This window comes from Phalangium opilio, unplaced genomic scaffold (assembly GCF_054372755.1).
Source record: "Phalangium opilio isolate 3A_F unplaced genomic scaffold, DU_Popi_V2 ptg000042l_1, whole genome shotgun sequence".
In the NCBI taxonomy this organism is placed as follows: domain Eukaryota; kingdom Metazoa; phylum Arthropoda; class Arachnida; order Opiliones; family Phalangiidae; genus Phalangium; species Phalangium opilio.
Window position 1 is genome coordinate 3,576,061 of NW_028324166.1, and position 27,651 is coordinate 3,603,711.

Genomic DNA, 27,651 nt, shown 5'->3' on the forward strand with positions numbered 1-27,651 from the left:
GGTTTTTTTTTACTAGATTCAATAAAATCCTGTATATTTATTGCGAAATAATGAAATTTAAAGCTTTGAAATCCTTTTTTTTTTTTTTGGTTTTGTTCATAAAATTAAATATCTATAATTTATACATATTTTATATATTATCAGTCGATCAAAACAATATTTCTTAAATTTTTTACACACATGAAGCAATAAGTATTCATAGTAAAAATAATTCAATTAACACACATTATTGCTCGTCTTTTTCTTGAGCTTCGTCGCCTACCGTTACGGTACACTTCTTTTCTTCGTACAGATTTTTCGCATAATTAATAAGTTGCGTGACCTAAAATTGGGTGTAAAAAAACCAATTAAAACTTGCACCAAAAAACGGCATATGCGTCTCACCTTTTGACTAATCTGTTCCGAATTACACTTTACTTTTGCTTTCTTACTATGCGAATCTCCCGTTAAGGTTAGGGCGGCGCTAGTCATACTATCGGCTTTCATAACAAGCTCCAAATAATAGTTTTTCTCGCCCAAATTCACTTCTTTTGTCTGACAACAAATCAGCTCGGAGAACTGAGCCGTTGTTACCAGAGTCGTTACGTTTGAAGATGGAGGATTTAGACTGACTATATGAATTTGGTGACTTGTTATAAGAATTCTTAAATCGGACGTAAGTTGTTCGTACGCGATACACCTAAGACAAAGTCATAATATAACAAGTGTTTGCGGAAATGGGTCAAACCAGGAATAATGGATGTGACACGGGAAATTGTAGTTGTGCTGCAATGATACTTCTAGATCTGGGAGGGGCTTGTATCATAAAAATACCCGACAGCATTACCAAAGTATTACCAGCTTAGTAAAATACCCGCCAACATTACCTAAGTATTACCAGCTTAGTAAAATACCCGCCAACATGGCTTAAGCGTCACCAGCTTACAAAAATACCCGCCAACATGGCTTAAGCGTCACCAGCTTAGTTAAATACCCGCCAACATGGCTTAAGCGTCACCAGCTTACAAAAATACCCGCAAAAATGGCTTAAGCTTCACCAGCTTACAAAAATACCCACAAAAATGGCTTAAGTTTCACCAGCTTAGTTAAATACCCGCAAACATGGCTTAAGCTTCACCAGCTTACTAAAATACCCGCCAACATGTCCTCAGCGTCACCAGCTTACTAAAATACCCGCCAACATGTCCTCAGCGTCACCAGCTTAGTAAAATACCGGCCTACATGGCCTACGCATTACCAACTTACTAAAGTACCAATCAACATGGCCTAAATGTCACCAGCATACTAAAATACCCTCCAACATCCCGAAATTTCATACTGAAGCAGACGGACAAGTTGACAATTTTCCGTGTCGCTTCAATTTTTAAGTATACGTCTTATTAACTTACAGTTCCTCGTAATTCCTGTTGTTCAGTGTGTAAAGTAATTCCTGACCCCTTGACTGTTGATCAGAATACCTTTGAATCAGACCCCCTCTACCCACGCAAACCCTGGGCTTCCTACATCTTGGAGGTGGCGCGTATTTATTTCTTTTGCTGGTATCTCTTACAGCGCTCGCGGCTCCAGAAGCAAAATCAAGAAACCCCACAGTTGGTTTGGTAACGGTGCCGACTAAGCCCTTGCCAATGCCGGTGAAAAAACCCTGTCAAAAAAAACAAAACGGCATTTAGCGACCACCAAAAGACGATAGAAGGATGACACTCTGTTCCCTCTTACTACTCCAGTTATGTAACATGATTCTTCCCGGGCTCATGGCACCATTGATTCTTCCCGGGCTCATGGCACCATTGATTCTTCCCGGGCTCATGGCACCATTGATTCTTCCCGGGCTCATGGCACCATTGATTCTTCCCGGGCTCATGGCACCATTGATTCTTCCCGGGCTCATGGCACCATTGATTCTTCCCGGGCTCACGGCACCATTGATTCTTCCCGGGCTCATGGCACCATTGATTCTTCCCGGGCTCATGGCACCATTTTGTTTGCTCTCTAGCTCATCAAACTTCAGATGGGTAACTATAGCACCGTGCTAGGGTCAATTCTATAACTGTTTGGCACTTAATCCTCAGCAATCAACCCACAAACCATAATTGTTTGACGTGGCTGGCATAAAAACGCACAAGCGCATGCATGGGCCTTGGCAAATATAGTTAAGCAGTGCTAATAGAGTAATGATGAGTAGGGAACTATTTATCGCGTATGTGATTCGGTTTAGTAACCTTACTATTATAAATGTAAAGTGATGTAGGGAAGAATCATGTTACAATTACAGTCCCCGCTTTATGCATGGTAAACTTCTTTCGAAGAGAAGTACGTGTCTAAACTAGACTTTATTGTTTTCCCTTGATAAGAATAAAATGGACTCACCGGAACTCCTTCATTAGTGGCTCCATCATAAGCTTGAGTAATTATGCTGGTAACACCACCCAACAGACCAAAGCCGAGCCCTTTAAGTCCAGCCACGAAATGTTCACCACCACTACCGACATTTTCTTGTCTAATTCGATTTCGAATGGTTTGATGCTTGTCGTCCATAGTTACCATGCCAATGCTATCTGATAGGGTTCCTGTAACCTGCAAATTAAGACGAATACGCGTATCTTTGTTAAGTATTAACTTATTAAGTATTACTCCTTGCTAAAGGGATAATAGAGTAGTAATAAGGAGCTACGTGGACGTGAGGTCAATACTGGTAATCTAAATTGTATGGCCTGAGCTGACCACTTATGCACCCAATATGGTCGCCAAAGCCCGAGGCAAGAGATAACAATTGTCAAATTAAACACTGCATGAATAATAAATTACTTTTGCAGCCGAATTGGATAGTCCATGAGCTACATTCTTGATAAGTCCACCAACATTTCCATCATAAATGAGACCAGTTAGTCCATCTGAGACATCATTCATTAAACCTATTGGATTTCCTAAGAAATTGACAGCTCCCAATATTTTAGCTGCTTGGCTTCTTAATTGCTGCAATTACAATTAATGTCATTAACATTTATTCATATAATTATCAAAATTACTAATATAAGTAATAGCTACTAATATAAGTAATAGCTACTAATATAAGTAATAGCTACTAATATAAGTAATAGCTACTAATATAAGTAATATTTTCTAATATAAGTAATATTTTCTAATTAAAGTAATATTTTCTAATTAAAGTAATATTTTCTAATTAAAGTACTATTTTCTAATTAAAGTAATATTTTCTAATTAAAGTAATATTTTCTACTTTAAGTAATATTTACTCTTTGGTAATGATCTTTAATGCTGTCCCAAATAAATGGTAGAGTTTCAAATGGATGATATACTTCAAATGGATCTGAGAAGAATTGTAAGACCAATTGACGTAAGCCGCGTTTAACACTAAGTATTTTAAGAACAACTTTAGTCCTACCTAAGTTTACAACAGCGTCTTCAAAGCGGATAAGGGTCCACCCCATTTTCTTCTTTGTCCTTTGCAGTTCCAATGGTAAAAGGGAGGCGGTAACGCAACTTAAACGAACTTGGGGAAGGCTTAATCGTAACGTACTGAAGTAATATCTTTGTCCTTGTGGACAAGAAATAGATAAGGACCTAAAATATTTACAAATTGGTTATTAATTTCAACCTTTCGAGCATTTTTTCAAAAGTCTAAAAATGTAATATAGTTTAACACGTAATCGTGTATCGGGGTATCTGTGAGTAATTACGCCCTTTACCAAATAAAAACGCATGCGCAGTGAAAACCCCAAAAAACCACCATCAATTTAAGGTCGAGCTAAAGCCAACTTGGGAAGGGGGAGGGGTTGTTCATATGCCTTTAGTTTCTGCTCATTTCCAAGCAAGTGTTTCAATTTAAAAATTTCAAGACTTTACAAACCGAAAGACAACATTTCAAAGATTGCAACAAAATTGTGTAAAAACTTTTATTTTTGAAATTACATTAAGTTAAATGACATTAAATTTAAAGTTACTAATTCCAATATATCTTGTCTTTCCGTCGTTTAAATTGCATAAAATTTTGCATACACGCGCATTTACACCTACGCTAGTGGTTAATCGAGACAGTTTTGGAAAATGTCAATTATGTAACTAATTAAGCGAATAAATTAATTTAATTAGTGACTTAATTAGTTAAATAATTGACATTTTCCAAAAGTGTCTCAATTAACCACTAGCGTAGGTGTAAATGCGCGTGTATGCAAAATTTTATTCAATTTAAACGACGGAAAGACAAGATATATTGGAATTAGTAACTTTAAATTTAATGTCATTTAACTTAATGTAATTTCAAAAATAAAAGTTTTTACACAATTTTGTTGTAATCTTTGAAATGTTTTCTTTCGGTTTGTAAAGTCTTGAAATTTTTTAATTGAAACACTTGCTTCGAAATGAGCAGAAACTAAAGGCATATGAAAAACCCCTCCCCCCTTCCCAAGTTGGCTTTAGCTCGACCTTAAATAGAAAATACTTACTTTGAGGTAAGCATATTTTGTTCATCCAGATATTCCGTTTCTGAATTATCATGAAGCCTCAAAAATTCGACCAACTTCAGCATTAACTTCTCTTCCATAAGAAGAGTAATGTTTCTCACGGTAACAATTAAATGCTTTAAGTGAAAATTAATTAACAAAATTAATCCCAATCCAAACAAATTATCTTCGTATAAATTTAATCACCTTGAATATCTGCGCGTTCTTTTGGGGTGTGGCCGATCTCTGTACAGCGATACAAAAAGCGGGCAAGAATCTAATATTATTCGTTTCACTCAAAGGAGTTAAATACAAGATGGCCGTTCTATCAGCATCCCTTAGCTGGTTATCAATTTGAACATTTTGTACGCTGACTTGGAATGTGTCTCCCGCTGAACTCGTGGAATACTCGACCATGATGTTGCGTAATAAGCCATAGATAAGCTCCTCCCCATAATGATTTATTATAGATATTCCCAGACCACCCGTCAAATTTAACAGCACCTGATGTGTAAGTTATACAGTCATAATTTAAAACCATTGAAGTTTTAATATGTTATTTATGTTAAACATACGACAAGTTTTCTTTTTACGGTTTCAGTCTCTAAATCAGGAGTTGACGCCAAACTTTTGACTGATTTAGATGAACTGGTTGAAGCCCTTTCCTCTGTAAGGCTTGATCTTCTGTCATCAACTATCACCCAATCAGATAATGCCTTGTTTGTAGGTTCTTTTCTCTGTAAGCAAGAGTTGAATAAAAAATATATGAATGTCAGTAGTTAATGCCACCCTGATCAGTTGGATATCCAAAATGGCTGCCATGTCACATTCGAAGTTTTAAGATTATACAACTACCCAAAATTTTACAAATATATGAATATCAGTAGTTAATACCACCCTGATCAGTTGGATATCCAAAATGGCTGCCATGTCACATTCGAAGTTTTAATTTATACAACCACCCAAAATTTAAAAAATATATGAATATCAGTAGTTAATACCACCCTGATCAGTTGGATATCCAAAATGGCTGACATGCCACATTTGAAGTTTTAAGATTATACAACTACCCAAAATTAAGTCATCACTAATTAAATTTACTTTTCTACCTCAGCTATTAGACAGTTACTTAAAGTTGCCAAAGGCAGGAACCAATCAGAACTGGCCCACGATTGCGGAGTTAAAACTACCCTTTATCAGTCAACGCCACCCCTCGACTATGGGAGCATCTACTGGCATTTCTTTAAACGAAATCACAGCCGAAACTCGCAAAGTTTCAGTCTAGAGAGAACAGAATGGCAACGGAAAAAATGTAGGGTAAAACATACGTACATTTATCTTATCACTAATCTGAAGAACTCTGGTGGGTCCGTCATTGATGACTTTAACACTTAGCATACCAGAACCTTTCCTGAGTTTTTGACTAGAAATTGCTTGTTCAAAAGGTATGCCATTCTCCAAAGTGGCGTAGCATACATGCTGAGGTGGTCCTAAGACTACATCGTTACCTGTCAGAAAGAAAATCAAAACGGTCTTTAGAAAATGAGCTTCAAACTGAAAGATGGTGTCACGCCGGAATTTTGGGTTACTTTAGGAAACACGCTCAAATAATTTAGGGATGTGCTATTAATAGTTTAGTGTTCAAGTGTTAATTAAACTATAAGTTCAAAGAATATGTTTCATAAGTTTGTCACTGGTAACTTAGAAACTGCAGCTTGTCATGAAGTGAATGAGATAGGTCATAGGTTCAAGGTAAAGCGACGCATGGTGAGGAGCTGTCAAAGGCTTAGTAATGCAGACTAAATAGGAACATGGACTAGCGTCATACTTTTGGAACATATTTTATAAACTTATGATTAAACGAAGCTCGTTTCAAGCAATAATGGCAAAAATTCTAGAGATAATAGCGTATAATTAAATTAAACTCTATTATCTCATTAAGGTTGAATGATTAGTATTAATTGGCATAACATTATTAACACCACCAATTTTGCCCTTACATAAGCTCCAAGTGGAACCATCACCGACTAGACTATCACCTATAACATTTGGCCCAATTAAAATCATAATTATAGAAAATACAATATTCTCACCAGGTTTTAGGCCTGCAAAGCCGTCTTTTGCTTGAACATAGAGATTTGGATGTTTGCAGCATAATCGGCCATCTTCCGTGAATTTCCATGTTTGGGTAAAACTTCGCCTCTCGTCGTATTTTCGAAGTCTAAGCGGAACGTATTCACCCGGCCGAAGTCCAAGTTCGGCAATGTCCAAATATCTCATTTCACCATTATCAGTATGAGGTTTTCGCAAATCTCTCGGTGGACTGGATCCTTCATGTTGAATCATTCCAGTGCTTGTCATTCGCCATAATTGGGACCTTTTACCTGGTTCCTAAATGCGATTACGATTAATATTAGCTCAGGTAATGAACTACTAAACTTCAGGTAAGTTCGTATTATATCTGTTTTTAAAGTAAAACAAGTTGACTTTCCTTATGAACTCCAGTTTTAGCTTGGGGAAAGCAGGAGCCATTTATGGGCGGGGTTTATAAGTGCACTTATAAATCCCGCCCACTAGCCTTTGCCAAACCAAAACTGGTGGGCGGGGTCTTATAAGTGCACTTATAAATCCCGCCCACTAGCCTTTGCCAAACCAAAACTGGTGGGCGGGGTTTATAGGTACACTTATAAATCCCGCCCACTTGCCTTTGCCAAGCCAAAACTGGTGGGCGGGGTTTATAGGTACACTTATAAATCCCGCCCACTTGCCTTTGCCAAGCCAAAACTGGTGGGCGGGGTTTATAGGTACACTTATAAATCCCGCCCACTTGCCTTTGCCAAGCCAAAACTGGTGGGCGGGGTTTATAGGTACACTTATAAATCCCGCCCACTAGCCTTTGCCAAACCAAAACTGGTGGGCGGGGTCTTATAAGTGCACTTATAAATCCCGCCCACTAGCCTTTGCCAAACCAAAACTGGTGGGCGGGGTTTATAGGTACACTTATAAATCCCGCCCACTTGCCTTTGCCAAGCCAAAACTGGTGGGCGGGGTTTATAGGTACACTTATAAATCCCGCCCACTTGCCTTTGCCAAGCCAAAACTGGTGGGCGGGGTTTATAGGTACACTTATAAATCCCGCCCACTTGCCTTTGCCAAGCCAAAACTGGTGGGCGGGGTTTATAGGTACACTTATAAATCCCGCCCACTTGCCTTTGCCAAGCCAAAACTGGTGGGCGGGGTTTATAGGTACACTTATAAATCCCGCCCACTTGCCTTTGCCAAACCAAAACTGGTGGGCGGGGTTTATAAGTGCACTTATAAATCCCGCCCACTAGCCTTTGCCAAACCAAAACTGGAGTTCGTAAGGAGAGTCAACATGCAGTGGAACCACGTGACCCGGACTTTGTTTTAAGGATGGGAAAATATTAAACCATAATACAACGCCCACTTAAAGAACTAAAAGATTAAGTGAGTGATTAACTTGCCTTTCTATTAAGGAAGACTCTACTCTGATGAACATCTAACACAAGTTCCAATGCGCAAATATCATCTTTTCCATTGCAATTGCTGAAATTCCTTACAAAAAAATGCAAAATTTTCACAAACCTTATTAAATACCTATAAAGAATAATTCTAGAATATTCTGTAAAACATACTTTTGGAATGTAGCCGTAAATGCAATATAAATAAAGTTCTCGTAATACAATGGATTCCCTTCAGCAAACACATCCATATTATAAGTGTCGGTTGACCCTCCAGGAGCCGACACAGTAATTAACGGTGGTAATGAAGGTTCATCAAATGCATACGGAACTAAAAATTACAATAAAGTGTTAACCTTAATTAGAATCATCAGCGTAATGCACAAATGAGAACACTTTACTTTAACCAAAATTAGAATTATCAGAGTAATGCACGAATGAGAACATTTTACCTGAGGTATGAGGTTTGATTAAAGATTCTAATCTTTCTTCTCTGACATTGGTTTGATAAAAAGTAACCGAAACCTCGGATAAATTATCAATACGGAAAGGTGGTGGCATTTTATCAGCATCCGTGAAAATAATAAAGAATGTAGCTCCTTGAAGAAGAGTTTCAACTCTTAAAAATTGTGATTGCCCTTGTCCATCCCTACAAACAAAAATATTAATTAATATTATTATAAGACAATTATGTGCATCAGTTTTCATAGTGACGTGCGAATATTCAAAAATTGTACGGCGCTGACTTGGCTGGGACTCGTTTAATAACCGAGCAAGTTTTTTCAGGCCTAGCCAACAGGTAGGCTTAGTGTGACGTCACCCATGCTATTTGCCCATAGAACCAAAGCGGTACGAAACATGGCCGCCCACTGCCAAACCTAAACCCGTGACGTTTTACCTAGACACTGACGTCACAACTGAGATAGCTCTATATAGCTCGCGAACTGGCAGCTCTATCAACCAATAACATTCTAACGTAATTTTATGCGAAGTTATTGATAGATAAGCTAAGACTAAGTTAGTTAAGCCTCGTTTACTCGAGACACTTTGGAACCGTTTTCAATCGATTTACAAAGGCCTAATCTTTTTTGAAAAAGAATATTCACATTTTATCGTGAAAGATCTCCAGCTGCTTTTAACAGCATAATATTCCTTCTTACATTTTCCAAAACGGTTTAAAACGGTTTCAAAGTGTCGGTCTCTAGGCCTTGGTCAAAGGGAAAAGTCCATATTGGAACCACTTCTATCACTTGATAAGTTAAAGTCTCCTTATTGGGTATATAGGTTAAGGGTTCACCTTTCTCGATTTTAAGCACTAAAGAGTTGTCTAAGTTTATCTCAACCCTGTCAACCCGCTTTTAGTGCAATCAAATCAAATTAACATTAATATTAAATTTTCCATTAATCGAAATGGGATTTACTATATTTGCACCACAGTTCGCACACCTTGCACAAGTTTCAATTTGTGTAAATAAAATTGCAATCCTACCTCATATTAATATGAAATGAACTAATCCTTTCAATTTCAAAACCACCTGACCAATGACAATCAGGTATATCTGACATTTTAACGCATAGCAGATTATCTAAATCCACTCTCGGCCAATGAAAAGGCAGACTACAGTTGGGCATTACATGATGTGATTTTGCCTGTACGTACATTAACATTAATTCAAAAGTAATTCGACATTAATTAAAATATAACGTACCAAATCCCTTTGTTTAATTGCAAACTTTTGGGCCAACTCTAGCTTGTGTTCACTTTTATTACTCATGTAGAATCTGGGTGACAACGTGACAATCTGGGTATCACGGTATTTCCCTTTGCCAGGTTTGACGTCAATACCGATAATATACACCCAGTCAGGTCTGGAATCCATGGGCGTGACTCGAAGTCGACGTACACTAATTCCTTGTTCCAAATGAAACCGGGAACACCATTGTGGAGCTCCATCGTGATGTAATGTTTTGCCGACCCTCATATTACACCTAAATATTATACGTTTAAATACGTACCAACTGTAGTAAAAAGTAAAAGATAATAATTAAACACACTTACATAACCGAGGCTTCATTATCCGATAACGAAAATAGGAGAGGAGTAACGCTACGAGCAGTTTCGTGCTCCTTAAACTGGCCAGCAGCTTCACCTTGAGTACCATCTTGCCGGAAGACAAGTGGAAGACCCGTATGATTTACCATCCAAAATTTCGCATAAATTGACATCTAAAGGGTTATACGTGTAATGGGGTTATATTGTAACTATAAAATAGTATTAGATTACCTTCATGGCTCCCCCTTGCAACACTAGAACTTTAGCAGTTAATGTCAAGAGGCGGTCTTCAGTGTCATACATTTCCAGTCTGACTGTAAAATCGTGGCTACTTCGATTTATGATTAAGTCAGCTGAATTGCAGAAATTTTCGAGTGTAAAACGAAATACTAGCTGCTCCCTAATGTCCAACTGAAATTAATTTAATTGGGTTAAGTTAAAAATAATTTAATTGCGAGGAATTAATATTAATATAACTTATTGAAAATATTCGAAGGTTAAAAAAAAGGTAGGCACAAAAAAATAATGAAAAATTACTTATAACGCTTTTTTCAAGTATTTTTAACTCTACATTAAACATTATTATCCCTAAAATTTTAATTTTTAATAAAAGATATTTAATTTTGGTCTATTATATAATTGTTAAAATTAAAAATAATTTAATTGTTAAAATTAAAAATAATTTAATTACTAAAATTAAAAATAGTTAAATTGGTAAAATTAAAAAAAAATTAAATTGCTAAAATTAAAAAAAATTAAATTGCTAAAATTAAAAATAAATAAATTGCTAAAATTAAAAATAATTAAATTGCTAAAATTAAAAATAATTAAATTGCTAAAATTAAAAATAATGTAATTGCTAAAATTAAAAATAATTAAATTGCTAAAATTAAAAATTATTTAATTGCTAAAATTAAAAATAATTTAATTGCTAAAATTAAAAATAATTAAATTACTAAAATGAAAAATAATTAAATTACTAAAATGATAAATAATTTAATTGCTAAAATGAAAAATAATTAAATTGCTAAAATTAAAAATAAATTAATTTCGACGGTTAAAACAAGGAGTAGGTACAAAAAACAGGAAAAAAAATACTTATAAGGCAAAATTTTAGTCTTTTTTCAAGTATTTTTAACTCTGCATTAAACATTACTATCCCTTAAATAAGAACTAAACTTCAAAAATAAATTTAAAATAAAATACTTACATTATGAAGATGAACGCTTTTCCCCGGTTTAATGTAACTTTTAATCTCCGGGTCCCGCAAATAAAAATGCAGTTCATAAGGCAAAAGATTAACGATTTCCATCGGAGGAATGAAACTAATTCTGTGTCCCGGACTTGCATACATCTGATTATTACTCGTATTAGCGTCAATTGGGTAATTCTCCCTTTTAACCATGACGCAGAAACTAAAATGAAATAAAATGTAATGACGTGTTTATGTAGGCCTAAAAAATGTTAATAATACACGTTAAAATGTGTGTTCATACTTGTAAGGAGTTGCCCCTGAATTTGTTGGAAGACAAGTATGGATCCCTCCGGTTAATTCGTTAGGCCTTGTTACTTGTTGCCAATTAATATTGTTAGTCGATAACGCAACGTAATGATCGCAAGGCTTAGCCCATATGTGCGAATAAACGCAGTTTAGGGGAATAGGTAAAGTAGAATCGGGAATAAGGTAGATGGTTTGCGACACTGAATTGTAAAAAGTGTATTAATAAGCCATGATTTTTGGGAAAAGGACCTATTTTTGACACCACTTACCTCCGGCAAAGGCCGAGCTATTTTTAAGGTGTAATTCCATAGTATCCCTAAGTTTATTCTTAAAAAGTAAAGCCGAGCGCACAGTGACTAATTTCTTAGCGCTACCTTCTAAGGATACGTCAAAAACTACCCTAGCTGGAGGAACCTCAACATACTATGAAAAATAGAAGAAGAAAAAAGTGATTATAGGCCTAGGTGATATGAATGAATTCCAAAAACGATTACACGTCTCTACATACAACAGATGCAGAACGTTTTAGCTGAGGTTTGGCGTGACGAAAATAAACACCAATTCTATTCAGGGATACTGGAGATACTTGTTGCCAACCGTCGACACGAACTAAAAGTTGGTGGATTTTAATTTCTTGAGATTTCTGCAAAAACGTGTAGTAAAGAAACGTTGAAGATTTCAAAATCTGCTATGCTCGCATTATACTGCTATGCAGTTATGCTCGCATTATACTGCTATGCAGTTACGCTCGCATTATACTGCTATGCAGTTACGCTCGCATTATACTGCTATGCAGTTACGCTCGCATTATACTGCTATGCAGTTATGCTCGCATTATACTGCTATGCAGTTATACTCGCACTATACTGCTGCGCAGTTATGCTCGCACTATACTGCTATGCAGTTATGCTCGCACTATACTGCTATGCAGTTATGCTCGCACTATACTGCTATGCAGTTATGCTCGCATTATAGTTATTCCTAAGTTCAATGTACAAAGGCCAAAAAATTAAAACAAGTCACTGCTACATTGCCCAAGAGTCGCTACAAGAAGTTAACAATTAAAACTCACCATGTGTCTTATTTTACCGGTTCCTTCGAAAGAAAACGGCACTGTTTCATTATTTGCAACTTCAGTCCAAGATAAAGATTCTGATTCGGAAGCCGACGAACGCGAAGTTTTTCTAATTCTTGATTCTTGCCTGAAAATTTCCAAAGAGCGATAAGTACTTGCGCATTCATCACCGGTGTTTAAAATACGAATACTTTTCATTTGATGTCGTAAGACAACTGAACCATAACTTGCAACCAGTTTCATTTTTCAGTGCAAATGGTATAAAAGGATGCCTATTTCGATGATGACCATTAGAAGATGCCAATTCTTGGTTTTTCGACCCAAATTTATAGTAATCTTCAATCCAGTTCATTTTAACAGTACTGTAAAGTTCTAAGAGTGTTCGTGAGATATTGATGTTCAACGTATCAATCGCCTCTAAGTTTAGTAAAAGCTGGGATGTGTTTAGAACGTTTTTCTCCCAGTTAACGGAACAGCTGAAAAAGAAACGTACTTGGTAAATTAGTTTCGGGGCCATTTTGCGGTAAACTTGAATTAAGTGGGGTGCTAAGGGTTGGTAATCTAACTTAAGTAAAGTTAGTTTTCATTAGGATTCTAATGGCGCCCCTTAATTATTCTCTGCTGCATAGCGTGTGCTAAGCTTGAAATTGGATATGGCATGACAGCCATCTTGGATATCCAACTGATCAGGGGGTATTAACTACTGATATTCATATATTTTTTTAAGATTTCGCGTAGTTGTATAAACTGAAAACTTCGAATGTGGTATGGCAGCCATCTTGGATATATAACTGATCAAGGTGGTATTAACTACTGATATATTCATATATTTTTTTAAAATTTTGCGTAGTTGATTAAACTTAAAACTTCGAATGTGGCATGGCAGCCATTTTGGATATCCAACTGATCAGGGTGGTATTAACTACTGATATTCATAAATTTTTAAAATTTTGCGTAGTTGTATAAACTTAAGACTTCGAATGTGGCATGGCAGCCATTTTGGATATTCAACTGATCAGGGTGGTATTAACTACTGATATTCATATATTTTTGGGTAGTTGCATAAACTATAACTTCGAATGTGGCATGGCAGCCATCTTGGATACGCAACTGATCAGGGTGGTATTAACTACTGATATTCATATATTTTTGGGTAGTTGTATAAACTTAACACTTCGAATGTGGCATGTCAGCCATCTTGGATATCCAACTGATCAGGGTGGTATTAACTACTGATATTCATACATTTTTAAAAATTCAACACACGTACCTCCAAGTTTCTATGAAAGGTTCCCAGCCTGATATTGATCGATTAAAATAATCGGCGCTGAGTACAAACGAAGTCGATGCTTTCTCAGTACCAGATAATTTTTGATGTACATATAGATCTAAAAATAGAAATAACATTTAAGCTAATTTAATTAAGTAAGTAAAAAGAAATTGATAATCATTTCTTACTTGAAAGAGTGATATCAATAAGAGGTACATCAGCGTCACAATCATCAATAACACACAAACTACCACACTCTATTTTGACCTCAATGGCTTGCAAATTAAGACTACTTTTCTCTTCAACATAAGTAACGGGTGTAACAGCTTGGGGAGACGTCGTTTCGTCTGCTACAGTAGCGTTTTTGGTAAGCCAAATTGCGGCATCATCGAGTTTCCCATCAGAAGCCTGAAGAGCTCTTAAACAATCTTCTCTTTTGAATCCGAGTGATTGAAGGTTATCAATTATGTGAACTGTAAAATTAATTAAGTTAAAAATATGTTTCTACTAATTAGTAAAAGTTAATGGTTTGTTAATGTTATTTCAGGGTAGGAAATTTTACTTAAAACATAACAGGACTTGGTTGCAATATCATATGGGTTACAAGGGGCTGCAAAGAAGGCATCGGCGGGTGGGTAAAAATTATTAATACGTCACAGACATCACGTGATGCCAAGATACAAAGACTCCTCATGGAGTGGAACTGGACATCTAGTCCTTGTTTTTCGCGAGATTGCAGCGCCAATTCCATGAAGTGGTGGTTTTCGAAATAAAACGAACTAAGCTTCTTTGAACCACGCCCCTCCTTGGTCACGTGCCTCTGACGTATTTCAAATAATTTTTACCCATCCGCCGATGCCTTCTTTACAGTCCCTTTAAGTACATTATGAAAAGTTCTATTCTAACTATTACTGTTAACCTAATAATAGTTGAACGTAATCTTTCTAAAATCCAACCTTACAATACAAATTTCGTTCCTTGAAATAACTTTAATTTAACCTAAAACTGTTAATTCCTACCAGAATATTCAGAGTAGGGATCAAGGACAGCACTAGTGGTATCATAACCTTTTTCGAAGTTAAATCCAGTTTGCTTTTTAAACGATTCAAAGATTTGCAAAAACATAGTGATATCATGGTACGAAAGACGAAGATTTGTATTTGGCATGGAAATCTATGGACACAAAACATTTGTAATTATCCTTGTTGAAAATAACCGTTCAAAAAATTATCACCTCGAGTGTATGAACGATATTCTCAGCAGTTAACAAACTCCTACTTAAAGTACTGGATTTTCCGGTTATTTCTACGTGTACAGTTACAGGGTCGATAATGGACAAGGCTGTTTCATCTTCAATTCCTAAAATAGCCGAGAAAACTTCTAGGCTTTGTAAACTACACGATAGAGGTTTTTCTGCGTAGCCAGAACGAAATGAGAGGACAGCAGTGGCCTAAAATTCCGAATATGTACGAATTTAGTTGTGTGTTGCGATTTAACACGATAAAACCTCATAGATTTTAACATTACTTTAAGGATAACCGCATTAGTATCCCATAAAGCTGGATCTTCAACTATAACTAACTCGGTATCAGTTACGTTCAGTTTGATCTCAAACGATGACTGATTCTGAGGCTGTTCATAAAATAGCGTGAACAATTTGACATCGCTTTGATATTTGAAGAACACATTATCTTACCAACAGACATTCTTGCGGACTGGACTGAAATGAACCATAATACGACTTACTGGAAGTCAGATGTGAAGACTTAAACCCTGCACAAAATAAGCAATAAGCATAAGATACTCAGCTTTTCAACTACATTGTTGTCCAAATATATTAACTCGGAAAATACTACCTGGTGGTTCTTCAGGAGACACAGTTATGAAGTCATAGACTTTCTTTAACCAATCAAAAACCCCCATGACTCTCATATTATTTAATAGGACAGTTAATCGCATTAAGTCCTTTGTCCTTCGATAATGAACTTCAACTTGCAGTAGAGAATTCTCATCATCGTTTTTAGAAGGTTGGAGAATATGCGTGAATACATTTGGTCGTGTATTTACCGGATCGCCTAACATAAAGTTAGATCAACCAGTTTGAACTTTCCACAATCCCATTAATTAACATAATCATAAGTTTATAAGATATGTTCCATAAGTATAACACTTCCTATGATTGGTAATGCTCAAGCTAGTTCGAGAACGACAAGCGAGAAGCGAGAATTGAAGTCCTACACTAGGTGGTTAATTTTGCAGTCCATCTAGTCCCTATTCAGTCTGAACTTACTAAGCCTTTGTCAGCGCCTCACCAGAAGTCGCTTTACCCTGAATCTATGACCTACCTCATTCACTTCATGACAAGCTCCAGTTTCTAAGTTATCAGTGACAAACTTATGGAACATACCTTATGAACTTAGATTCAATTCTCTTACTTTGGTATCTGGTATCAAGTACCCTAATTTGATGCGACACTAGATCGATATCCCGAGCCTGATCAGAAAAGCTTTCATAGGACAACCTCGACTTGATAAAATCAAATTTAGCCAATGGTGATCCCGAGTTTGCGCAATCAACGCGACTGTGACTTTTGACTAATTCAAGGGTAACATTGACCAGATCGAGATTAATCGCCATAGAGGTCCAAGATCGACCTGCGCGAATGGCTTGGAAGACGGGTTCCTCCATCTTTCCAGTCGTTCCCGTATATTGATCAGTACTTTCTCCCAAATTGTAATTTAGAATTCCCAAAACAAGTTTTAGTTGGGACTGATCAATAACGAAATGCACTGAAGAGACCATTCCTTGCATTGTCATATCGGGAACTAAAAGATACACGTTTCCCTGATTTAGACTGATAAAGAATCGAAAGCAAATGTCGGCTCATGTGGTAGCACCCCTAACAAAAATTTTACCGTTGCCAAAGGCAAGAGCCAATCAGAACTCGTTAATGTCGAGGACGGAGCTAAAACTAGCATTTGCTAAGATTAGAGGGCCAGTTAACCCCACCCCTCGATTATGGGAGCATCTAGTGGCATTTTTTGAAACTAAACCACAGCCGAGACTTAATTGCTTTAATGTTTAATTATTTCTGTAAACTCACCAGAATGACTCATCTCCGAGTCTAAGTTGCGTTCAACCTGAACTCTTAACATGAATTTCTCTTTCAACAGTTCACCACCCTATGGGAAAGTTAATGTTTCTTAATAAGCACCAGAGTTCGTACTAAAAACAGACAACAAAGGATAATGGTTTTCAACTACTTTTCCCAATAAGAGTCAAACTTTTCGTTCAAGTCTCATTAAAGCAAAGAGAGGGTCCAGTGGATCCCCTACAAGGTGACTTTCCAAACGAACTCCAACCCAGTTTTGGCTTGGCAAAAGCAGAAGACATTTGTGGGCGGGATTTATACATGCACTTATAAATCCCGCCCACTAGTCTTCGCCAAGCTAAACCCGGAGCTAGTTCAGGAGGAAAGCCACCTTGTAGGGGATCCACTGGACACAATGCTATGCTTATCCTAACGAAGATCAGTTTAATCTTGGCGAAGGCAGGAGGCATTTGTGGGCGGGGTTTATAAGTCCACTTATAAACCCCGCCCACTAGTCTTCCCAAGCAAAACCCGGAGCTAGTAAAGGAGGAAAGCCATGCACCTTGTAGGGGATCCACTGGACACACGCTATGCTTAAACATAACTCCACAATGACAACTTCTAATCGCAAATCCGCCAAGAATTAAGCCTCTCCTCTACCCATTTACAAAGGACGCGTAACAATAACATACTTATTTAAAGTACAGTAGGGTTATGACAAAACTAGTATCTTACCTCTCTTTGAATTATAAAAGATGGAAACTCAATTCCTTCAATGTCACCTTCTCTATAATCATCAACACTTTTAGAAATTCTGCAAGCGGAATAAAGATCCATGTTGGAAAGTTCGACAAACATAACATCCAATAAGCAAACATGATCGGGCGTTTGAACATGTTTTTCGAAATATTTATCAATCATAAAATTTGAGTTCGCAGGCTCAAATTCTTGAGAACGAGTGTCGAAATCGAAACTTCCGTAAAGACTTTGGGACATGACGCTTTGTTTGCCATCTAACTCTGAATCGCAATAACTGCAATAATATATAGATATTTAAATATCATGTTTAACAATTCAAAGGCAAACATTTATCATGTTTATACCTTATGTCTGGCGATATAACTCGAGACACTTTACTAATCGTTTCGGGACTTCCAGCAAACAAAAACTTGTTTCTAACAGTCAATTTCCCCAGTACGGCAACTAAAACGTTACTAGATTCGTGGCTGTGAGGTATAACAATAACTGGAGAGCCGGCATTTATATCCAATAATATTCTAGAACCCCTCGAGATAGTTGCATTTAACTATAACAATGCAATTAAAACCACTGATGTCTTTAATAGTTAATAAAATTAACCCGGACAGGTTTATAAGATACGTTCCATAGTCTGTACTAAGCCTTTGTCAGCACCTCACCAGGCCTCCCTCGCTTTACCCTGAATCTATGACCTACCTCATTCACTTAATGACAAGCTACAGTTTCTAAGTTACCAGTGACAAACTTATGGCCTACATATCTTATGGACTTATGATATTAATAAGACTTAAAACACATACCATATTTCCTGCAGCTGCGGCTCTAATTCGGGCCATAAAATCTTGAAGTTGACTAAAGTACTGAATAAAAGCTAATGTTTCCGATTGAAAACGCTGCGTGTGAATATACTGTACAGATTGCAAAGAGCACTTTACTCTGATGTCACAATCCCTTCTTAATTCCGGATCAGCAACTCCGTACCTATAATGTTAACGAATATAGTAATACCAGAAGGGGATAATTGAAGGATGACCCTCTATGTCCTCTTAATGCTTTAGTTATGTAACATGATTCTTCCCGGGATCACGGCACCATTTTTGTTTGCTCTCCAGCTCATCAAATTTCAGATGGGTAACTATCGCACCGTGCTAGGGTGAATTCTATAACTGTTTGGTATTTACTGAATCCTCAGCAATCAACCCACAAAACTTGATTGTCTTGACGCGGCTGGGACAAAAATCCACAAGCGCATGCGCCTTGGCAAATAGTTAAGCGCTAATAGAGTAATCATGAGGGAACTATTTATCGCGTATGTGATTCGGTTCAATAACCCTGCTACATATGTAAAATGATGTCGGGAAGAATCATGTTACAATTATGGTACACTTCTCTCGAAGAGCAGTATTATATACTTCTGGTAATACCCGCAACTGTCGCCCACTTACTAAAACTCTTCAGAGTAATCAAGAATAAATATAAAACCTATTTTAGTTCACTCACTTGAATATATCAAAATGTAGCGCTTCTTTGCCAGTGGTGCGAAACCTTTCCTTGTACAATCCATTTGGAAATGTGAGATCGGAAAGTGACATACTACCAATACGACCCTGGATTGACGTATTCATATCCCGGAACGACATATGCGACGAAAACTTGGATATGTTAGCTTTGGCTAGTTCATAATCCCGTTTATTTAATATCAGCGTTAAACTTGAAACATTTATTTCGATCTCAGAGTTGAGGTGCATGTATTCTAATCCATACAAAAGGTAGCTTAAGTCACTGTCAAAAAATCGTACGTCATGCAGACACCAACGCGTAAGTCTTACCATCGTGAATGGTGTCCATAGACGCTGACCTATCCAAATTACTTTCATCCCTCGCGGACGAATTTGAAGCTGATGCACTATCGGCGCCAATTCCAAAGAAATCCAAAACCATCACCCAAGTTTGTAAGTTAATAGTTGTCTCCAAGCAATTGAAATCAACTTCAATGAATTTTTGAGTCTAGATAAGTTAACAACGATTAGTAGTACTAAAAAGAAGTGAAATGACATTTGACCCTCGCAGACTTACTGATTTATATTTATCCTTAAAATTTGGTGATGCTGGATCAATCATTAGAACGTTGATGTTAACCAAGGCGTTCATAGCTGATGTATTTGTAGACCTTCCGCGAGTAGAACTCTGGCTCGTTCCCGTCGGTGATGGAGGAGGGGTGCTAGGGTAGCTTCCAGTTCCGGCTAGCTTCTTTGGTGGTCTTCCAGGATTGTGTGTTATGTCTAATCAAAGAGCCGGTCAGTAAACAGCAATCCCCCAATTTCAATAATGTGTAAGTTTCATTTTGACGAAGACGGCGTTTGCACAAAAACTGTCTCATATTTCAATTAGTTCAAGCAGAAGTGAGATGAGACCAGAAGTACTGAGCTAACCAAATTCTTCACTTGGCGGCGAAAGTGAATATTCTTGATAACACACCAACGGTTGGCCCTCTGGTGGCGGTTTTAGAATTTCCCCTCCAAAACGTGAGACGCTCGTGGCGGTAGACATATGAACTAGATTCAAGCACCCGCGTCCGTGTTCCGCCGCTTTAGGTTGAGGGGAAGGGGGTAGGAAATGTTTTTGGAACTCGACCAATTTTTTTCTCTGTAGTGTAGGCGCGATGGAGGCGGCATAAAATCCTCAAATTTGTTCACTAGTGCCAGGATCTACTATTAATGCTAGAGCCCTTCACTTCTAGTCTCATCTCACTTCTGGTTCAAGTAACCTTACTAATACTAATGTTTTCCAAACTCAACACTGTCAGAGTGTTACTAACAGACGGACAGAGTAAATAACATGGGTTTTAGTTTTTCGTAATATAACAATGGAAATGACCCCAACAAGTTACCATCAAACAATGATTGGTAAGACATTAATACACAAAACAGTACTTACTAAAGTGTCGCTTATTCTTCGTTTGTTGAAGTTGAAACATATTTTGAGTATTTAGGTTATCAGGTAGCGAGAGATGCGATAAGACAAGAACAGATTCATGGTCACTCATATCCGGACAAGAATTGGATAAATACTCTGATTTGAACTGCATGTCGTAACTGGTTGCAGGGACCGCATCTCTAGAAACAGATGCCATCAACAATCGGTGTTTTGACTGAAGAGGCTCGATTAGGTCTTCCATTATAAGCCCATGTAGTGTCACCTAAGTATTTTTAAACGTATGAATAAGTTCCTTCCAAACCTTTATATCACTAATAACAGCATAAACGAGCAGCACCTGAAAATGAGTCTCAAATTCTTCCTTTTTCTTATAATCCAATGTGAAATTTTGGAAAGAAAGCTTGACAAGACCCTGCTCGCGTTCCCCGAGATCACTAGACAACTGTATCGTAAATTCAGGAATTGAGAAGAGCGTTTTAATCGAAACCATCGTAGTAATTTCGGGGCTTTTAGGTAGATTAATAAACGTCTTTTGAACAGGATCTTCCATCAAGGATTCCTTTTCTTCCTCCATAAGGACATCCAAAGAGGAAATGTCTTTCTGACTGTCAACTTTTTCGGCCGGTTTCTCGGACACCATAAGATTATCCAAAATTTTTAAAACTTGTTCGTACTGTTGCTTGATCAACGATACTTTCAAGGGCGTTACAACCTGCCCCTTTATTTGTAGTAGATGACTTTCTTTATTATTGAACAGATTGTCCTCAAATGTGTCGAAAAGTGTTTCGCCCGTTGCGGAACTAAACGATTGATTGAAGGACACGATCTTATCGACAGAACACTCGATGATAGTGTCGTGAAGAATTGGAATTCCGTATTTCTTACAACAATATAGATCCTGAATGGGTAAGAGACTGGGATTGCCACCCGTTTCGTCTGTGCAATGCTTTTTAATATTTTCTTCAACGTTTAAAGAATGAAGGTTCATGTCCCGTATTTCAACGAAAAGCGTATCAGCACGATACGGATCGCAACTAAACAGAGAAAATTCCTGACTTTGCATAGCACCCGAGTTCACATTCTGAACTGAAATCCTGCCAAGATGGGCGACTAACACGTCGGGATTATGGGGAGATGTTGGTAACACGATAACGGGAGTTTGAAGCAAGATATCCAGTCGAACATCGACTGATTTATCCCTAGCAGTGTGACTATTTAAGCTATCACTCTTCATCGTTCCTTCGTCCATATCAAAAGACGTTTCGTACAAAATACCACCAACATCCGGCCAACGTCCGACAATTCCTTTGGCAACTTCAGTAGCGGCGGATTTGATGCTATTAGCCACGGAATTAATATAGTACTTAACTTCAGCTGCGCATGACGCAAGCTCCGATAATGGTTTAGGTAAATGTGTATAACAGACTGAAGCCATCCGTATATTAACCGCGACAGTTTCTCTAGCGCTATCGCCATTTTTCTCGTGTTTAACTTTAAACGTTAAGGCTTTTTCCCTTGTACTGCTGGAAGTCGATTCGAATGATTTATAAACCTCGGAATGAAGTCGGGTTATTAAATCAGGTGGTTTATCAGCTAATGGATCGTGTCCAACGCTTAACATCCTTTGATGGTTGGTATTATCAGTTATAAGATCGATTACTTGAAGTCCCCCTAAAGCTCCGGTAATTTCGATATTATCCCCAAGGGACGCTTGTATTTTTGCGCCGCTAAGTGTTGCAGTTGCAATTTTTAAACCTGATGAACTTCTTTTCTTAGAAGTTGCTTTTAATAGCAGAATATTTAGCCTATGGAAGTCGAAGGTTAACTCGGTCTTTGTTTTAAGAGTACCGGAGGACTGGGCTTCGTGATCTAAGGAATCTTGAACCACTTTGCGTTCTTCAGGAGTAATTGGGGACAGTATGGTCTGTCTTCCTTTCAAATCACCAATTCTCCGGACAAAATTGACCAGTTCAACGAGGGTTTCCTGATTCGCGATAACATCCAGATTGTTAAATTGTACCGAAATTAGTTTAAGGGTTTCGGGGACTTCCGGTTTCCCGTGAACAAGGGTAAATTCGACGGATATTAAAGCGTCGTTGTCCATAGTTTCCAATGTAATATGTCTGTGAGATAAATCTCTTCTAGACTCAGTCTGAAGCGAGTTCAAAGCCGCGTGTAAAGCGGTTGAAGCTGCCGGGTCAGCCACGTTTGTTGGAGGCGATATTTGATAATTTGGACTTGCGGGGGATGTAGGGGAGTTGGGTTCGCTGTCTTTAATGCTGCCACTCATGCTGTCCATACTATGATGAAGAAATTTCAATTATCATTAAAAAGTACAGAACTAGTTTCAATTATCATTAAAAAGTACTGAACTAGTTTCAATTATGATTAAAAAGCACTGAACTAGTTTCAATTATCATTAAAAAGTACTGAACTAGTTTCAATTATCATTAAAAAGTACTGAAGAAATTTCAACTACTATTAAAAAGTACCGAAGTAATTTCAACAATCATTAACCAGTTGGGAAACCAAAATAAACCTCTCCGAGTCGAGACGCAATTAAGAGGTTTTTCTTAAATAATTAAATAAATATAATTGATATTAATTATTTTAACCGTCAGTAATCCATAATTCTAGTTATGTCGTTTTAAAAATAGGTGGTTCCTAAAATCATTATCAACATAGCTATTGCTACGTTTGAAATCTAGTGTATGCCTCTTTGACAATTTTTGAAAATTTAGGGTATATAACACGATTGATTCACAATAAATGATAAGAAAAGTCGAAGTTGCGTGAACCTTTGGTGGAAGCCCTGCCATTGGGACGCTAGACGCTTCTCGTAACCCTAGCCGATCGTCGTGTACATCTTAACCCTAACGACAATATTGTAGAAGAAGCCAATATTGCTTTTTGTGAACTGAGAAGGCGTTCCCGAAATTGCGAACATTGCTACGGTTTGCTATCTACGAACGCGGTAACAGACACACAGACAGAAACATCAAGTGTAATACCTCTCCGTTAAGTCCTGCGAACGCGGTAACACTAACAGACACACAGACAGACACATCCAGTGTAATAAATCTCCGTGACGTAATCGTCACCCGGAGAGGTAAAAAGTACTGAAGTAGTTTCAATTATCATTAAAAATTACTGAAGAAGTTTCAATTATCATTAAAAATTACTTTAGTAGTTTCAATTATCATTAAAAAGTGCTTTAGTAGTTTCAATCATCATTAAAAAGTACCGAATTAATTTCAACTATCATTAAAAAGTATACTTTAGTAGTTTCAATTATCATTAAAAAGTACTTAAGTAGTTTCAATTATCATTAAAAAGTACCGAATTAATTTCAACTATCATTAAAAAGTACTGATGAAATTTCAACTACCATTAAAAAGTACTGATGAAATCTCAACTACCATTAAAAAGTACTGATGAAATCTCAACTATCATTAAAAAGTACTGATGAAATCTCAACTATCATTAAAAAGTACTGATGAAATTTCAACTATCTAAGAAATAAAGAAATACTCAGTTCAAGCAAGCTTACCTCACTCTTTTATGAGATGCAATTAGCAACTCAAAATCAGGACCATAAGTCTGAATAGCATCAACTAAAAGAAGAGAATGAATGCAGAGTGTCACCGACGTTTCGAAGGGTTTCTTTGTCAGCGTCGCTTTTACTCCAGTGACTTGTAGTTCAGCTATGCTTCGTGCTGCGAATAACAATTTAAACAATTGTCCAAAAATTATTGTTAATCCTCTGATGCTACGTATCAAAGGCTGTATTCAACATCAAAACTAAGAAATTTCAGTGTAATTCCGTAAAAAGGCCTAACAAATATCATGACTGTAACATTTTACGTAAAACTTTCTATACTGCGACGTAGGAGACTCAGGTATCCATCGCTAACACAGCATTAACAGTTATATAAGCTTACCGCGGCTCTGAACCTCGAAAGACATTTGATCGACGCAAAACTGTGTCAGTAGTAAAACCGTAGCAGCGGAAACTTCCTTTTTAGCATCAATGGGGTCACTTTTAAAAGAATAAACAAGTGTTGGACCTTCAAACAAACGTTAAAGGGTACCACAAGTCGCTTGCTGATCGTAAGGGTAAAACTAGTGCAATTTCCCGCAAAACTAGCAGTATCAGAATTGATAATAGAAGAAGGATGACACTCTGTATCCTCTTAATACTGTGATGTAACATGATTCTTCCCGGGCTCATGGCACCATTTTGTTTGCTCTTATGTTCATCAAACTTCAGAGCAATTCCCCACAAAACTAGCGGTATCAGGAGGGGACAACTGAAGAAGGATGGGACTCTGCATCCTCTTAATACTTTAGTTATGTAACATGATTCTTCTCGGGCTCATGGCACCACTTTGTTTGCTCTCCCTCTCATTAAACTTCAGATGGGTAACTATGGCACCGTGCTAGGGTGAATTCTATAACTGTTTGGTATTTACTAAATCCTCAGCAATTAACCCACAAACCTTGATTGTCTTGACGTGGGACAAAATATCCACAAGCGCATGCATGGGCCTTGGCAAATAGTTAAGCAGCGCTAATAGATATAGTAATGATGAGTAGGGAACTATTTATCGCGTACTTGATTTGGTTTAGTAACTTTGTGCACTCCAAATGCAAAATTATGTTGGGAAGAATCATGTTACAATTACAGTCCCCGCTTTGTGCATGGTACACTTTTCTCAACATGTAATGGATTGCTCAAGTGACTTGTGTTACTTCTTAAACGAAATTGAATAACATTTTATAATTACCTTTCAGGTGAGGTGGAATTGTTCGATTCCTTTTGAGTCTCATCAAAAATGGGGTTGTCTAAAACAACCTCCGAAATTTTTCTTTGCGACACTCTTGAAATGGGTGCACTGACAATATCAGCGCACGTTAAAAGCGCTTGTACTTTTTGTTCATTAACGTGTAACACCATTTTTGGAAGATTTCCCGAAATAGTTATAGCGGGCCATAATGGATCCAACGAATATATAAGTCGTCTATGATACACATCAAAATCATTAATGGCAAATGTTCCAGTTCAGGTACATATGAAAGTACATTTATTTTTAACTTGGTACCTTTCTAAATTAACTGATATGGAAAACCTATCCAATATATGCATAGTACTGGTTCCCCTTATTTGAGCGAATTTCCAGTTGTCCTTCGCTCGACCCACTAACACTTGCATATCGCAAAGTTCCATTGTATACCTAATAATGTAAATTATAACATAAGAAACTTAAGTTCATAGTAGTTAATTATTATTCGATTAATTTCTTACAATTCGATTAATTCATTATTATTCGATTAATTTTTTAGTATTCGATTAATTTTTTAGTATTCGATTAATTTTTTAGTATCCGATTAATTTTTTAGTATCCGATTAATTTCTTAGTATTCGATTAATTTCTTAGTATTCGATTAATTTCTTAGTATTCGATTAATTTCTTAGTATTCGATTAATTTTTTAGTATCCGATTAATTTCTTAGTATTCGATTAATTTCTTAGTATTCGATTAATTTCTTAGTATTCGATTAATTTCTTAGTATTCGATTAATTTCTTAGTATTCGATTAATTTCTTAGTATTCGATTAATTTCTTAGTATTCGATTAATTTCTTAGTATTCGATTAATTTCTTAGTATTCGATTAATTTCTTAGTATTCGATTAATTTCTTAGTATTCGATTAATTTCTTAGTATTCGATTAATTTCTAACTACTCGATTAATTTCTTAGTATTCGATTAATTTCTAACTACTCGATTAATTTCTTATTACCCGATAAATTTCTAATTATTCGATTAATTTCTTATTATCCGATTAATTTTTTATTATGCGATAAATTTCTAATTATTCGATTAATTTCTTATAACCCGATTAATTTCTAATTATTCGATTAATTTCTTATTATTCGATTAATTTCTTATAACCCGATTAATTTCTTATAACCAGATTAATTTCTTATAACCCGATTAATTTCGTATAATAGGCAAGACCTCTTAACGGGATGGTAGAATAAGCAATGTCAATAACCAAACCATAGATCTTACTTTTCATATAGCCTCTCCCGTATGGATTTTTCAGTAGAGGAAGACCCGCCTGTTTGACTATCTTCCAGTACAGAACTAGTCAAATTCGTAACGTACGAACTCATTTCGGACTCTAGATCTTCTTCTTCATTAACTGGAGTTGAGCAAGGTGTTTTGAACTCATCTGCAAGTTTTAAAGTTATTAGTTATTCAATAAACGCTAGGGTAAAGGTCATTCCCGCATATATTTAAGCTAACCATCATCGGAATCATCTATATCTTCATCTTGTTTTTCTTTATTTCTAATTGAGTGTGATGAACTAGAAAACCTGAGACGTCCCAAGTCAAAGATGACTACGGTTGCGTTTTTATCTTGTAGATTATCAGGTATTATAATTTGTGGTGCGCTTATGTCCAAACTGATTTCCCAACGAACAGCTTCGGGCTGAAAAAATTTGCGCCTTGGTTTATGACCTGACTAACCTAACATTATTGCTGATAATAAATAGACCACTTTAGCCTTATGCCTAACAATTACGCTTAGGGAAAGTATCCAGTTTTTTTTTTCAGTATGTTGTTATCGAGTGTCGAGTCGAGTACTCAGTATATCAATATGTTGTTATCGAGTGTCGAGTCGAGTACTCAGTATATCAATATGTTGTTATCGAGTATCGAGCCGAGTACTCAGTATATGAATATGTTGTAATCGAGCATCGAGTCGAGTACTCAGCATATGAATATGTTGTAATCGAGCATCGAGTCGAGTACTGAGTATATGAATATGTTGTAATCGAGCATCGAGTCGAGTACTCAGTATATGAATATGTTGTAATCGAGCATCGAGTCGAGTACTCAGTATATGAATATGTTGTAATCGAGTATCGAGTCGAGTACTCAGTATTTCAATACGTTGTTATCGAGTATCGAATCGAGTACTCAGCATTTCAATATGTTCTTATCGAGTATCGAG

The 27,651-nt window shown here is 36.8% G+C and overlaps 1 protein-coding gene across 2 annotated transcripts in view; it reads right to left on the reverse strand.

Moving 5' to 3' along the window:
• Vps13D (vacuolar protein sorting 13D) overlaps nt 1-27,651 on the reverse strand; it is a 37,381-nt gene continuing 9,730 nt past the window's right edge. For both annotated transcript variants that reach the window (XM_089836386.1, XM_089836387.1), the window contains exons 13-60: nt 26,940-27,126; nt 26,703-26,865; nt 25,731-25,862; nt 25,416-25,649; nt 24,570-24,667; nt 24,179-24,344; nt 20,966-22,928; nt 20,629-20,890; nt 19,768-19,973; nt 19,521-19,698; nt 19,192-19,444; nt 18,492-18,672; nt 18,036-18,238; nt 17,668-17,965; nt 16,945-17,023; nt 16,277-16,666; nt 15,698-15,916; nt 15,538-15,614; nt 15,369-15,473; nt 15,076-15,291; nt 14,861-15,014; nt 14,030-14,314; nt 13,842-13,959; nt 12,763-13,047; nt 12,569-12,698; nt 12,005-12,139; nt 11,766-11,919; nt 11,492-11,696; nt 11,206-11,410; nt 10,227-10,406; nt 10,002-10,168; nt 9,652-9,931; nt 9,432-9,592; nt 8,395-8,591; nt 8,117-8,273; nt 7,946-8,036; nt 6,554-6,851; nt 5,793-5,968; nt 5,036-5,197; nt 4,668-4,964; nt 4,464-4,597; nt 3,404-3,582; nt 3,255-3,328; nt 2,806-2,973; nt 2,368-2,574; nt 1,389-1,642; nt 385-679; nt 1-322 (exon numbers count right to left, since the gene is read on the reverse strand). In XM_089836386.1, the coding sequence (XP_089692512.1) occupies nt 227-322; nt 385-679; nt 1,389-1,642; nt 2,368-2,574; nt 2,806-2,973; nt 3,255-3,328; nt 3,404-3,582; nt 4,464-4,597; nt 4,668-4,964; nt 5,036-5,197; nt 5,793-5,968; nt 6,554-6,851; nt 7,946-8,036; nt 8,117-8,273; nt 8,395-8,591; nt 9,432-9,592; nt 9,652-9,931; nt 10,002-10,168; nt 10,227-10,406; nt 11,206-11,410; nt 11,492-11,696; nt 11,766-11,919; nt 12,005-12,139; nt 12,569-12,698; nt 12,763-13,047; nt 13,842-13,959; nt 14,030-14,314; nt 14,861-15,014; nt 15,076-15,291; nt 15,369-15,473; nt 15,538-15,614; nt 15,698-15,916; nt 16,277-16,666; nt 16,945-17,023; nt 17,668-17,965; nt 18,036-18,238; nt 18,492-18,672; nt 19,192-19,444; nt 19,521-19,698; nt 19,768-19,973; nt 20,629-20,890; nt 20,966-22,928; nt 24,179-24,344; nt 24,570-24,667; nt 25,416-25,649; nt 25,731-25,862; nt 26,703-26,865; nt 26,940-27,126 (10,854 nt within the window). In that variant the 3' untranslated portion in view covers nt 1-226. The remainder of the gene's footprint in view (nt 323-384; nt 680-1,388; nt 1,643-2,367; nt 2,575-2,805; nt 2,974-3,254; nt 3,329-3,403; nt 3,583-4,463; nt 4,598-4,667; nt 4,965-5,035; nt 5,198-5,792; nt 5,969-6,553; nt 6,852-7,945; nt 8,037-8,116; nt 8,274-8,394; nt 8,592-9,431; nt 9,593-9,651; nt 9,932-10,001; nt 10,169-10,226; nt 10,407-11,205; nt 11,411-11,491; nt 11,697-11,765; nt 11,920-12,004; nt 12,140-12,568; nt 12,699-12,762; nt 13,048-13,841; nt 13,960-14,029; nt 14,315-14,860; nt 15,015-15,075; nt 15,292-15,368; nt 15,474-15,537; nt 15,615-15,697; nt 15,917-16,276; nt 16,667-16,944; nt 17,024-17,667; nt 17,966-18,035; nt 18,239-18,491; nt 18,673-19,191; nt 19,445-19,520; nt 19,699-19,767; nt 19,974-20,628; nt 20,891-20,965; nt 22,929-24,178; nt 24,345-24,569; nt 24,668-25,415; nt 25,650-25,730; nt 25,863-26,702; nt 26,866-26,939; nt 27,127-27,651) is intronic.